We start from the raw sequence: 12,888 nt of genomic DNA, 5'->3' as shown, positions 1-12,888 counted from the left end.
AGGGTGGGCATTAGGAAGAATCTCTTCACATAAAGGGGGATTAGACATTGGGAACGGGCTGCCCAGCCAGTGGTGGAGTCACTGTCCCCAGAGGTGTTTAAGGAAAAACTGGGCGTGGCACTCGGTGCCATGGTGGTGTTTGGTCAGAGCTAGGGCTCGATGGCCTCAGAGCCGTTTTCCAACCCAATTGATTCTGTGATTTGGAAAAAAGCGGGGCTGGGGCTGTGCTGGAGCGACAGGAGCCGGCGCCGGGACTCGAACCCGGGACCCTTGCCCTGACCCGAGTCCCGGGTCCGAGTCCCGAGTCCCGGGTTCGAGTCCCGGCCGGGGCGGGGCTGCGCGTCCCCCCGGCCGCCAGGGGCCGCTGTGGCAGCGGCGGCCGCTCCTTGCCCGGAACGCGGCGCTCGGGGCCCGCGGGCACCCGGACCCACAGCGGGGACACCGGCGGCGGTGAGCGGCCTGCGGGCCGGGGATAACGGGGATAACCGGGATAACGGGGATAACCGGGGACGGGGGTTAACAGGGGACGGAGCGGTCTGGGCAAGGAGGGGAGATGGGAGGGAGAAAGCAGGAGCGGGGAAGGAGAGTCGTAAGGGGGAGGAGGGGACACGAGGGAGACTGGGGGAGAAGGGGACGTGGGGACACATGGGCCCTGTAAGTGCAGATCAGATCCACAGTGGGTTGCTGTCCCCTCTGTCACACCCTGTCCCTGTAAACACAGACCAGCCTCTCACTGGGTGCTGTCCCCTCTGTCACACCCTGTCCCTATAAGCACAGATTGAGCCCTCACTGGCTGTTGTCCCCTCTATCCGACCTGTCCCTGCACACCCATAGCAGCCTCTCACTGGCCGCTGTCCCCTCTGTCACACCTTGTCCCTACACACCCAGGCCAGCCCCTCCCTGGCCCCTGTCCCCTCTGTCACCCCTGTCCCTACACACCCAGAGCTGCCCCTCACTGGGTGCTGTCCCCTCTGTCACCCCTGTCCCTACCCCCCCAGGCCAGCCCCTCGCTGGCCGCTGTCCCCTCTGTCCCCCCTGTCCCTACACTCCCAGAGCTGCCCCTCACTGGCTGCTGTCCCCTCTGTCCCCCCTGTCCCTACACTCCCAGAGCTGCCCCTCACTGGCTGCTGTCCCCTCTGTCCCCCCTGTCCCTACACTCCCAGAGCTGCCCCTCACTGGCTGCTGTCCCCTCTGTCCCCCCTGTCCCTACACTCCCAGAGCTGCCCCTCACTGGGCGCTGTCCCCTCTGTCACATGCTGTCCCTATAAGCACAGATTGAGCCCTCCCTGGCCCCTGTCCCCTCTGTCACCCCTGTCCCTGCACACCCAGGCCAGCCCCTCACTGGCCGCTGTCCCGTCCCCTCAGCAGGAGCATGCCCCAGCATGGCCGAGGGCAGCCAGGCCAGCCCTCTGGCCTTTGGCCAGGTGGTGATCGGGCCCCCGGGCTCGGGTAAGAGCACCTACTGCCAGGCCATGGGCGCCTTCCTGGCGCGGCTGGGCCGCCGCGCCGCCGTGGTCAACCTGGACCCTGCCAACGAGGCGCTGCCCGGGCCCTGCGCCCTGGACATCGGCGAGCTGGTCACCCTGGCCGACGTGATGGGCAGCCTGGGGCTGGGCCCCAACGGGGGGCTGCTCTACTGCATGGAGTACCTGGAGGCCAACGCCGACTGGCTGCAGGAGCGGCTGCGGGCGCTGCGCGGGCACTACCTGCTCTTCGACTGCCCCGGGCAGCTGGAGCTCTACACGCACCACCGGGCCCTCAGGAACGTCTTTGCCCAGCTGGCCAAGTGGGATTTCAGGGTAGGACGGGCTGGGGCGGTGCCTGGCAGCCCCACGAGCTCGTGGCTGCTGCCCTCAGGGTGTTTGGGACCTTTGGTGGGAAGGGGCTTCATCAGGGGAGGAGGGGGATTTTGTCACTACAGGACATGAGAAAACACAACGTGAGCACGCTGCTGCTCTCAAGGTGAAAAGGGGAGTTTATTTTCTGGCTCTAGCATTTGTGGGTTTTCAGAGGTGACAGTGGATTGGAGGGTGACAGTGCCACCTCTCCAATGACACGGGGCAAACCAACAGTCCAGATTCTCCTCCTCCCTAAAAGGATGCAAAACTATGAGTTATTGACAGAAAGTGTGTGAGAAGGTTTGCTGCAAGAATGTAAACATCAGAAGGCTTAGAAAATCTTAAAAAATCAGAGCGACAGAATTGTGCCCTGTTTTGTGCTGGGAGGGATTGGCAAAAGAATGGTCAGGGCTGTCAGTGGGATTGGGAGCAGGAGCTCAGTTCCTTCCTCACACTTCACACAGAATCCCAGAATGGCTTGGCTTGGAGGGCACCTCAGAGCCCATCTTGTTCCAGTGCATTCCGTGGGCAGGGACACTTCCACTGGCCAGGGAGCTCCAGCCTGTCCTGAACCCCTCCTGGGATGGGGCAGGGACACTTCCACTGGCCCAGGGAGCTCCAGGCTGTCCTGAACCCTTCCAGGGATGGGCCAGGGACACCTCCACTGGCCAGGGAGCTCCAGGCTGTCCTGAACCCTTCCTGGGATGGGCCAGGGACACTTCCACTGGCCAGGGAGCTCCAGGCTGTCCTGAACCCCTCCTGGGATGGGCCAGGGACACTTCCACTGGCCAGGGAGCTCCAGGCTGTCCTGAACCCTTCCAGGGATGGGGCAGGGACACTTCCACTGGCCAGGGAGCTCCAGCCTGTCCTGAACCCTTCCAGGGATGGGCCAGGGACACCTCCACTGGCCAGGGGGCTCCAGGATGTCCTGAACCCTTACAGGGATGGGGCAGGGACACTTCCACTGGCCAGGGAGCTCCAGGCTGTCCTGAACCCCTGCAGGGATGGGGCGGGATGCTGCAGGATCCTCCCCCAGCCCAGCTGTGTTACCCAGAGTGGGCTGTGTGTGTGTGGGAGCCTTGGCACTGCCCTGAGGGGTGCAGGGGCCGTGGCAGCCCCTGTGCAGCCCCACAGGGCCCTGCAGCCCGTGGGATGAGCTCTGGGCTCTTGCACAACGGGAGCTGCAGGGGAGAGCAGCCCCGAGCTGCTGACGCTGCGCTTGCTGTGCCACAGCAGCCACACCAGCAGTGCAAACCCAGCTGCTCTGAGCAAGAAGGGCAGCTTCATTTGCCTGAGAATGTCACGGGGAATGTGCACATTAGAGCTCATTTTCATTGCACTAAATGGACACGGGGTTGGAGCTGCTAAAATAAGACATGGACAGGGCTGGCTCTGCTCTGCCTGGGAGCCCCAGACTGGCTGGGTTCTGCTGCTGTGACTCAGCCTCAGAGCCCTGGCTTGGAGTGGCTTCCCCAGCTCTGGGACCACATTGTTACAGCCACACAAAACCCAGGGAATCGAGGTGCTCGTTAGTGTAATTATTAATTATTAGTGCGAACCACGGGGGACTCTCCCAGCAGAAGGTGATGAGCTGCAGGTCCTGCTCCTCAGGGGGCCTGGGCATTCCTGTGGCATTCCTGTGGGGACCTGGAGACAGCTGTGCTGCTCAGGAGGGGAACTGGCCCAGCTCCCACCCCAGAATCCCTGCAGAGTTCAGACAGATGTGGAAACGTCAGGGAGAGAAACCCTGAGAAACGGGGGGCAGCTGCAGGTTGAGTTTCCTGTGGTGCTGTTGGTGGAGCTCTAAAAGCCTCCCCAGAGCCCTGCCCTGGCTCTGAATCCACGCTGGTCCGTGGGAATGTGGCACGGACACTTTATGGATATGAGTTCAGTGTGGAGCAGAGAAGCTCCAGGGAGAGCTCAGAGCCCTGGCAGGGCCTGAAGGGGCTCCAGGAGAGCTGCAGAGGGACTGGGGACAGGGATGGAGGGACAGGACACAGGGAATGGCCCCCACTGCCAGAGGGCAGGGCTGGGTGGGAGATTGGGGATTGGGAATTGTTCCCTGGCAGGGTGGGCAGGGGCTGGGATGGAATTCCCAGAGCAGCTGTGGCTGCCCCTGGATCCCTGGCAGTGCCCAAGGCCAGGCTGGGAGCACCTGGGACAGGGGAAGGTGTCCCTGCCATGGCAGGGCTGGCACCAGGTGAGCTTTAAGGTCCCCTGTGAGCCAAACCAGCCCGAGGTTCCCTGATGCTGTGCTCTGTGTGCAGGGGCTGGGAGGTTGTTTCCCCAGGTGGTGCCTGAACAGGTTTTGCTGTGGGCCCCACGAGCAGGGCTGGGCAGCTCCCAGCTCTGACCCGTGTCCCTCTGTGCCCTCGCTGCCCAGCTGGCTGCCGTGCACCTGGTGGACTCCCACTACTGCACGGACCCCGGGAAGTTCATCTCCGTGCTCTGCACCTCGCTGTCCACCATGCTGCACGTGGAGCTGCCCCACGTCAACGTCCTCTCCAAGATGGACCTGATCGAGCACTACGGGAAGCTGGGTGAGCAGCTCCTGAGCCACGGCCTGCTCTGGGGGGCAGGGACCCCAGCCTCATCTCTGCTGCCTCCCTGAGCCACCTTCTGCCAGCCAGGGTGGCTCAGAGCTCCATTCTGGCCTTGCACACGGAGGAATTTGAGGGAGGGGGGAGTGGAATTGGGGTGCCAGCTGCAAATCTGTGTGAGAACGGGGCTGGCTGGGACCTGCTGCAGACCCCACCGGGCTCTTCAGCTCCCAGCTTGCCTCCAGAGCTCCCTGTTGCCCTGCAGCTTTCAACCTGGATTATTACACCGAGGTCCTGGACCTCTCTTACCTCGTGGACCATTTGGCCTCCGATCCCTTCTTCAGGAATTTCCGCCGCCTCAACGAGAAGCTGGTGGAGGTGATCGAGGACTACAGCCTGGTGTCCTTCGTGCCACTCAACGTCCAGGTGAGCCAGCAGGAGGGAGCAGGGAGCCCTGCATGGGCAGCAGCTGCTTTTTGTCTGCTCAGAGCCACAGGGCTGGAAACCTCAGCTCTGAGGAGACTCGGGGCTGGAAAACGGGAGCACACCCAGATTTGTAAATGATCTGTGGCAGCCAAAGGAAAGAAAAAGGCTGATGAGCTTGGGGCTACCTGGGCCTTGTGTCCTGGGGTGGGGAATCCAGGCTCCCCCTTCCTTCAGCTCTTCTGGCCTGCATTTCAAATCTGGGCTCAGGGTCACCTAAAGCCCTGTTAAATTAGGGAGCAGCGAATAATGAGAAGGGGGAGAGAGGGAGGGCTGGAAATGTCCTTAATCAGGCAGTTGGCAGAAGTGTCAGCAGGCAAATGGGCTGGGAGAAGGTGATGAAAGGGAATGAGAGGGTGGAGGGCCGGTGCAGTGTCCCTGTTTGTCCCTGTTGGTGTCCCCGGGCGCTGTCAGGGTGGCCCCGAGCCCCAGAGAAAACAGCCCGGGCCAGGGTGAGCTGCTGGCTGGGGAAGGAGCGGGTGCCAGCGAGCTCCCTCGTCCCAGGACAAGCAGAGCATGAGGCAGGTGATGCAGGCTGTGGACAAGGCCAATGGATATTCCTTCGGGGACCGGGAGCAGCGGAGCCTGGAGGCGCTGATGTCGGCGGCTGTGGGGGCCGACTTCCACTTCTCTTCGTATCCTCTCTGCTGCTGAGCTGAATTTCTCTCTCCCTGGGGGACAAAGGGTGGAATTTGCAGGCCCAGGTTCATCATCTGCTGGGTGACACACACGTGGGGAGTGGGGTGTGGGGTGTGCTCAGCCCAGCCCAGGCAGACACTTGTTCCCACCAAACCCGCCAAAGCTGGGAATTCACACTGTGGCATTTCAGGAACTTTTGACACCTTTCCTCTCTCTCACCTTCCCTTGGGTGGATCTTTCCTTCTCCTCCAAATCATACAATTGATTCTCCCGGACTTGTCAGGCCTGGGATCAGGCAGAGCCAGAAGTAACTCAGGTGATGCTGCCTCTTCCCGATGGCCCTCGGGCTAATGTGAGGCTGGGCTGGTTCCTGGCTGGGAACTTCAGAGCTCCTGCAGAAGGGAGTGTTTGAGCCCAGCCCCTCGTTTTCCTTAATTACTGCGTTATCAGCACCCTGGCAGTGCAGGAGAAGTATGTGCAATCTCAGGACAAAGCTGTGGAAGAGGAGGTGATGGATCTGTGACACGCCCTTCCCCGGCTCCTCTGCTTTGACACCTCTCCTTTTCCTACCCGAGCTTCAGCCGTGACTCAGAGCAACTGGAAGCCTTTCCAGGCAGAGCCTGGACCCTCTCTGGGTGGGTTTGACCTCCCGAGCTTCAGGCCTGCTGCCCGGAGCAGGGCTTTGGCACAAGGGAGGCGGCTGAGGGTCTTCTCCTAGGAACAGAGAGACTGAGCCAGGGAAGGCAGGGAGAGCAAGGAAAAGAAGCGAGATAAGGTCTCCTCCATCATGACCAGGACAGATCCAGAGAAAGAAGAATCAGCTGGAGCTGCCTCGTGTGCAGTGAGAGTGGAGGCAGCAGAGCAGGGTGTGCTGCAGGAGGAGCGTGCACGGGCCCCATGCTCCCAGCAGAATCCAGGCCACGACGCCTCCGCGCCGTCTCAAGGACAGAGAGATGTTTGTTTTTCTTTTTCTTAGAAATAATGATGGACTCTTTCTTAATAAAACGCTCCTCGGTCTCACTTTCATCTTAGAGTTTGCTGAAGCTGAATAAACAAACCCAGGAGTGCTCTGGAGCCCGAGGCCAAAGCACCAGTGGTGGGAGCGGCGCTGCCAGGACCTGTCCCTGTGCCCTGTGCCCTGTCCCTGTGCCCTGTCCCTGTCCCTGTCCCTGTGCCCTGCTGGGAATGCTCAGCCTGGCAGGGCTGGGGGCAGCAGGCAGGGCACTGCTGCTGCCCCTGCCCTGGTCCAGGGGCAGCACACACAAAGTGCCAGCTCGGCTCCTTTGGGTTAAGAAAGCCCCTGTGTGAGTCAGCTCGTGGTTTGCATCTCGGGCCGTTCCCAGAGCAGCCTTGGGTGTCCTCATCCACCTTCCTTCTTCTGGCCTTGCTTTTCCCCTCCTGCCCTGTCATTCCCCTGGCTCTGCTGCTGCAGCTCCCAGCGCTGGCAGCAGCTCTGAGCCTCGTGTGCTCCCTGCTCCAGGCAGCAGCTGGGGGGATTGGGGGGTCTTGGGGTGGACTGGGGGGGTCTTGCTGGGGGTGGATTGGGGGGTCTTGGGCAGGGATTGGGAGGGCTGGGGGTGGCAGGTGGGGTGTCCCCACCAGGGAGCCTCCGGGTGCCTCCCAGAGCTCCCCACGGGACGGGAGCGGGCGCGACTCCCGATCCCAGCTCTGCAGACTCAGCATCGCCTCTTGCCCAAGATCTTGCATAAAATACAACAGGATTTTCTCACAGGGTGGTTTGGCCCTTGGCAGAGGGATTGGAGACTGGATCCTTGATGGATCTGAATGTGAACGGGGTCTTGGGCAGTCGGGCACGGAATTAAAATGAATTTTCCCCACATCTCCCAACTCTGTGGCCAGGATTTGGAGGCAAGGAGGAGCTCAGGGAGAGGAGCACACAGACTCACAATGCTTGTGCTTCACCCAGACCCCTTCCCAATGAAACTGAGATTTCAGATATCGAAGTCAAATCCCAGCGTGCTGCCAGTGCCTCAGCTCTCCCCAGAGCCCAGGAATTTCCCTGGGTGTTCCTGGCTGGAGCCAGCAGCTGCATTTCAGTGCTGAAGCTCTGGAAGCCAATCTAACCATAACTGAGCTGAAATCCCACCCTCACCCTGTGGCTCGTGGCCCTGTCACGGTCGTTTTGGAGCTCTGTAGCTGCTGTGAAGGGCTGGGAGACGGGATCATAAAAATATTAATTTTATAGTGGCTTTTCTATGGCTTTGAGAGATTTGGTGGCTTAAAAGGGTATGGTCAGGTCAGGCTGAGTTACACAAGAGCCATCAAAGCTTTTGTGGCTTTTTGGCTTTTTTATTTGGATGCCCTGGATATTTGCAGCCCCAGCCTTGGATGGAAACTGCTCAGCTCAGGATCCTCTGCTGTGTTCAGCCAGGAAATGCTCAGGTCTCAGAGAGCTTCAGCCCCAAAACTGCAGCGGTTTTGCACCAAGGAGCTTCTCACAGATGAATCAGGGGCTGAGCCAGGACCCACAGCCCGGAGGGGACAATTCTGCTCCTGCCCAGGGTGACCTGGACAGGCTGAGCAGGAGACAGGGAGGGCTGGAGCCCCTGGTGGGCAGCGCAGGGGGAAAGGCAGCCTGCCCCTGCACCGCACACAGCCCAGGCTGGGAGGGGACACGGCCAGGCTCCGGGCCCAGGGAGGTGACACTTTGGCTGCTGTCACTGCCTTGAGCAATCTGCGGGGCCAAGGGCCAGCATGAGTCACCCCAGCCCTGGCACATCCCTGGGAGGGGGCCGGGTGCTCTGCCAGGCTGGTCCGACCTGCTGAGCCCCCTGACCCCTGAGCTGGGCTGGTCCTGCTGAGCCCCCCTGACCCCTGAGCTGGGCTGGTCCTGCTGAGCCCCCCTGAGCTGGGCTGGTCCTGCTGAGCCCCCCTGACCCGGGCTTGTCCTGCTGAGCCCACCCTGACCCGGGCTGGTCCTGCTGAGCCCCCCTGAGCTGGGCTGGTCCTGCTGAGCCCCCCTGACCTGAGCTCCTGCTGAGCCCCCCTGACCCCTGACCCAGGCTGGTCCTTCCTGCTGAGCCCCCCCGACCGTGGGGCTGAACCTGAGGGTGCTGTTTTGGGGATGGAGGGGTTTGAGCACCACTCACAGCCACGGAACTGGGCTCTCCTGGGTCCCCCCGTGCTCCAGCCCTGATTTCAGCTCCATCACGGAGCTCCTGCTCAAAAGCTGAGTTTCCCCATCAAGTGGCGCTTTCTAATGAGGATAAAAAAGCTCTCCAGAAAGAGCAGGCACTGGTGGCAGGCTGGCAGGAGGCTGCCCCGAGGCCAGGGGCGATGGCACCCCATGTCTGGGTGCCCAGACTGGCCAGCCCCAGCCCTGGGCACACAGCCCGGGGGGAGGCTGGGACAGTGGTGACAAGGACAGGCGGGGCCGTGGCTGCTGCAGCTCCCACTCGGGATGGGCAGAGCCTTCTGCAGGCAGCAGAACACCCCTGGTCTCCTCACAGACCCGTTTTGGTGGCCTTTTGCCCGTGGCCACCAGCGCCCGTGCCAGGGCCCTGCTGGGGACTGCGGGGTGGGGGACACTCCTTGGCCCTGGCACCCAGTCCCTCTGCTCTGAGGGTCTTTAAGACACTAAAATCGATCTATCTGAGAGCTCCTCTGGACGCCCCTTGAGAGGGGAATGCCAAGAGCATTCCACAGCCTCTGGATAAGGACCAGGCTGGGGATGCAGGTCCCCACGTCCCCCGGTCCCAGCACCCAGGGTGAAGCAGGGGGACAGAAGGACCCCAGAGAGCTCCCCAGCAGCACAACCCTCTCACAGGAGAGTCCTGGGGATCCAGGGCTCCTCCTTCCCAGCCTGGAAAAGCTGCCGGACCGGCTGGGAGCGGGGAGCTCCATCCTCCCACACGGCCCAGCCACGCCGCAATTTCGGGAGCTGTTGAAATCTGTTAACCCCTGGGAAGCCGGGGGGAACCCGCAGCCCCAGGGCTGGACGGACACCCCCAGTCAGCCCTTCCTGGGCAGCAGCACTGCCAGCTCAGCCCCGCCGCTGCCCAGTTTAACCAGTCCGGGTGTCCCCAGGCCGCGGGGTCACCCTCAGCTCGTTTTTCCCGTCGCTGCCCCGCTCTGGCTAATTACAGGTCTGGGGCCGTTCCCAGGCTGGGAGCGCCCGGGGGAGGCCAAGCTTTGGGGTCCCTCGCCCTGACACCTCTGGGGACCCCAGGGCAGCACCAGGGCTGGGCAGGGCCGGGGGCTCACGGGGGTCACCCCTCTGCTGGGATCTGCTCCCGGTGTCCATCCAGGCGCTGCTTCGTGCAGCCCAGCAGAGCCCTGGTCACCCCCGGGCCAGCCCCCCGCTCCCGGGCACCCCGAGCTCCTGCTGGCACCACGGGGGTCCCAGCGCTGCTCCTGCCCCATTCCCGGAGCCCAGGGGGTCGCGGCCCCATTCCCGGAGCCCAGGGGGTCCCGGCCCTGCTCCTGCCCCATTCCCCGAGCCCAGGGGGTCCCGGCCCCATTCCCCGAGCCCAGGGGGTCCCGGCCCCATTCCCTTAGCCCAGGGGGTCCCTGCCCTCCTCCTGCCCCATTCCCCGAGCCCAGGGGGTCCCGGCCCCATTCCCCGAGCCCAGGGGGTCCCTGCCCTGCATGGGCCGGGGTTTGGCCACGCCAGGGCCCCCCTGTCCCGCTGCAGCCCCTCCCGAGTCACGGCGCTTTCCTCCCCATCAAAGGCCGGCCCTGCCCGGCCCTGCTGAGCTCACAGCCCGGGGTGCCTGAGTGTTTTATTGTAATTATTGCTCATGTTGAAACGCGCCGGTGGGGGAAGGGGGAGGGAGCTGCGCCCTTCAGAAGTGCTGAGCTTTCACCTGTCCCAGCGCGTCGGGGCCTCGGGAGGGATGTCCCCACCCTGGCAGCCCCTGGGTCGCTGCCCGCGCAGCTTTTGTGGATTTTCCTCCTTGGACTTAGAGGAGCCACGGGGATCCACCCAGGGGAGTCAGTGGCAGGTTTTGGGGAACTCTGGGTTTGTACCAAGGGCTTGGGTCAGGGACCGGGGGACCTTTGAGCACCTCGTGGAGCAGCCAGCGCTGGGTGGGGCTGCCAAAACCCCCGTGCCAGGCAGGCACAGACCCCCGAGCCTGCCACGGCCGCAGCTCAGCCCAAGACCCTGCTGTGGGGCTGGGGGCATGGAGAGCAGCCAGTGCTGGGGGGTGGGAGGGGGCGAGGCAGGCTGCCCGGACATGTGTGCAGGGAGAGACGAGGCAGACGAGAGCAGAGGTGCAGGAGAAGGTTTATTGGAGCACAGAGGCAACACGAGACCCCCTCCCGGAATGGGGGGGCTGCCCGGACCCCCCCTCACCCCGGCCCAGCCCCTCACCTCCTCCTGTTGCTGCTCCAGCCCTCTGGGACAGGGGGTTTGGAGCAGGCACAGGCCAGACTGGACACCCCCCCACAAAAAAATGTTAAATACCGGGGGCTGGCAGCTCTCCGGGACAGAGACACCCCCTCTCCCTCTTTTCCCCCTCCCCAGAGCAGAGGATGGGGGAGAGAGAGGGAAGAGCCCTGCCAAAACCACCCCCGCTCCCGGTATCCAGGATGGGGGGAGCTGAGACTCCTCCCCGCCAAAACCAACCAAAAAAAATTAAAAAAAAAAAAAAAAAACCAAAAAAAAAAAACCACGAAGAGATGCCGAAGGGGCTGGAGCGGGGCAGGTGGGGCCGGCCCCCGGCTCGGCAGGGCACGCTCAGTTCTTGGGCTCTTCGCCAGCCTCGCCGCCGTCTTCACCGGCGCACTCGGCTGTCCATAGCGTGAGGTTGTCCCTGAGCAGCTGCATGATGAGGGTGCTGTCCTTGTAGGAGTCTTCGCTGAGCGTGTGCAGGTCGCCCATGGCCTCGTCGAAGGTGGTCTTGGCCAGCGAGATGGCCTGCTCGGGGGCGTTGGCGATCTCGTAGTGGAACACCGAGAAGTTGAGGGCCAGCCCCAGGCGGATGGGGTTCGTGGGCTGCATCTCCTTTTTGCTGATGTCCATGGCCTCTTGGTAGGCCTCCTGCGCCTTCTCTATCGTCGACAGCCGGTCGTCCCCGCTGGCCACCTCGGCCAGGTATCGGAAGTAGTCGCCCTTCATCTTCAGGTAGAAGACCTTGCTCTCGGTGTCGCTGTCCTTCTTGATGAGATACTTGTCCAGCAAGCCCAGCACGTTGTTGCAGACGGCGTTGAGCTCCTGCTCCACCTTCTCCCGGTACTCGTTCACCACCTGCGCCTTGTCGTCGCCCTCCTCGGTTTTGTGCTCGATGCTGGAGATGACCCTCCACGCCGAGCGCTGGCAGCCCACCACGTTCTTGTAGGCCACCGACAGCAGGTTGCGCTCCTCGTTGGACAGCTCGTCCCCGTGCTCCACCACGGCCTTCATGAAGTCTGCCATGTCCTCGTAGCGCTCAGCCTGCTCGGCCAGCTTGGCCTTCTGCACTTGGTGGTTTCTTGCCATGGCTGGGACGCGGGCGCTTGGGCGAGCAGCGGGGCCGGGAGCCGTCGGAGCCTCTGCCGAGCGCTGCCGCCGGGATTCGCTTTTGGCTGCGCGTCGGAGCCTCGAGCGAGAGCAGGAGGAGCCAGCCAGCTCCAAGGAGTGTCCTCCTCCTCCTCCTCCTCCTCTGCTTCCTCCCCGCCGAGCGCGGCCTTAAAAGGAAAATCGCGGTGAATCATCGCCCGCGGGCGGCGGGCGCTGGGGAGGGGGCGAGGGGGGCGGCCAACGCCCTGCCCTCCCCGTGGGTGCGGCACCCCTGGGTGCCCCGGGGCTCTCCCCAGAGCCGCCGCCCGCCCCGGCACCGGGAGCCGCCCTTCGCGCTGCCGAGAGCGCCGGGAGGGCGGCGGGAGCCGCGCTGTCCTTTGGGGGGGACGGGGACACAATCGGCTCTTCCCCACCCCGGAGAAATGGGCCACGGGGTGTGGCCGCTCGTAAAAACGGGTCCCTCCCCCCCGAAAAAGTCATATCGCTGTCGTTTTTGATATGGTGATTGCCTCGGCCGTAATTGCGAGCGCCTGACGGGCGGGCGTTTATTCCCACAGGTGGGGAGACCCAGGCGGAGGCTCCGCTCCTCTGCCAGGGAGGGACCGTCCCAAAAAGCGGGGCACAGCCGGCCTTTGAGGGGACCCCCGAAGTGGCCGAGGTGGGAGCGGCGAGGGGAGACCCCCGGGCTGCCCGTCGCCGCCGCTCCGCGTCCCTCTCGCCGAGCTGGCTCTCGGCGGCTCTCGCTCCTGCGGGCTGCCCGTGGGCCGCGGTGCCGATAGGATCTGAGCTGAGTTTCACTCCGAGCTTGTTGCCACACGCCGGGCGCTGGCGCGGCCCCGGCCCGGCCTTATCTCCGTGCGGGAGCGTGCGGGAAGGGCAGGGTGGGGCGGGCGGCTCCGGGCCAAGGCCAAAAGGGGCTCGGGAT

The 12,888-nt window shown here is 63.4% G+C and overlaps 2 protein-coding genes across 3 annotated transcripts; one reads left to right on the top strand and one right to left on the bottom strand.

Moving 5' to 3' along the window:
- The first annotated feature begins 404 nt into the window (after positions 1–404).
- On the top strand, positions 405–6,526 carry GPN2 (GPN-loop GTPase 2). Of its 2 annotated transcripts, none has more exons than XM_041463201.1 (6): positions 405–450; positions 1,366–1,799; positions 4,222–4,378; positions 4,644–4,804; positions 5,366–5,496; positions 5,951–6,526. In XM_041463201.1, exons 2-6 carry the CDS (start codon positions 1,383–1,385, stop codon positions 6,021–6,023), a joined length of 939 nt encoding a protein of 312 aa, XP_041319135.1. In that variant the 5' UTR covers positions 405–450; positions 1,366–1,382; the 3' UTR covers positions 6,024–6,526. The 2 variants fall into 2 exon arrangements, with proteins under 2 accessions (XP_041319135.1, XP_041319136.1); XM_041463202.1 differs by having other exon boundaries at positions 423–450; positions 1,369–1,799.
- Positions 6,527–10,760: 4,234 nt separating this feature from the next.
- Positions 10,761–12,399, bottom strand: SFN (stratifin). Its single transcript, XM_041463203.1, has one exon. The coding sequence runs from the start codon at positions 11,940–11,942 to the stop codon at positions 11,202–11,204; it is 741 nt and encodes a 246-aa protein (XP_041319137.1). The 5' UTR covers positions 11,943–12,399; the 3' UTR covers positions 10,761–11,201.
- Between the last annotated feature and the right edge of the window lie 489 nt (positions 12,400–12,888).

Source organism: Pyrgilauda ruficollis, unplaced genomic scaffold (genome assembly GCF_017590135.1).
Source record: "Pyrgilauda ruficollis isolate IOZ18807 unplaced genomic scaffold, ASM1759013v1 scaffold162, whole genome shotgun sequence".
NCBI classification, from domain to species: Eukaryota; Metazoa; Chordata; class Aves; order Passeriformes; family Passeridae; genus Pyrgilauda; species Pyrgilauda ruficollis.
Note: the sequence above shows the minus strand (reverse complement) of the source record. Positions and strands in the feature narration are given on the sequence as shown.

Coding starts and splice junctions, on each gene's coding strand:
- SFN (XM_041463203.1), bottom strand. CDS start 11,942: ATGGCAAGAAACCACCAAGTGCAGAAGGCCAAGCTGGCCGAGCAGGCT.
- GPN2 (XM_041463201.1), top strand. CDS start 1,383: ATGGCCGAGGGCAGCCAGGCCAGCCCTCTGGCCTTTGGCCAGGTGGTG. Junction 1,800..4,221: donor TGGCCAAGTGGGATTTCAGG/GTAGGACGGGCT, acceptor CTCGCTGCCCAG/CTGGCTGCCGTGCACCTGGT. Junction 5,497..5,950: donor GCCGACTTCCACTTCTCTTC/GTATCCTCTCTG, acceptor CTGCGTTATCAG/CACCCTGGCAGTGCAGGAGA.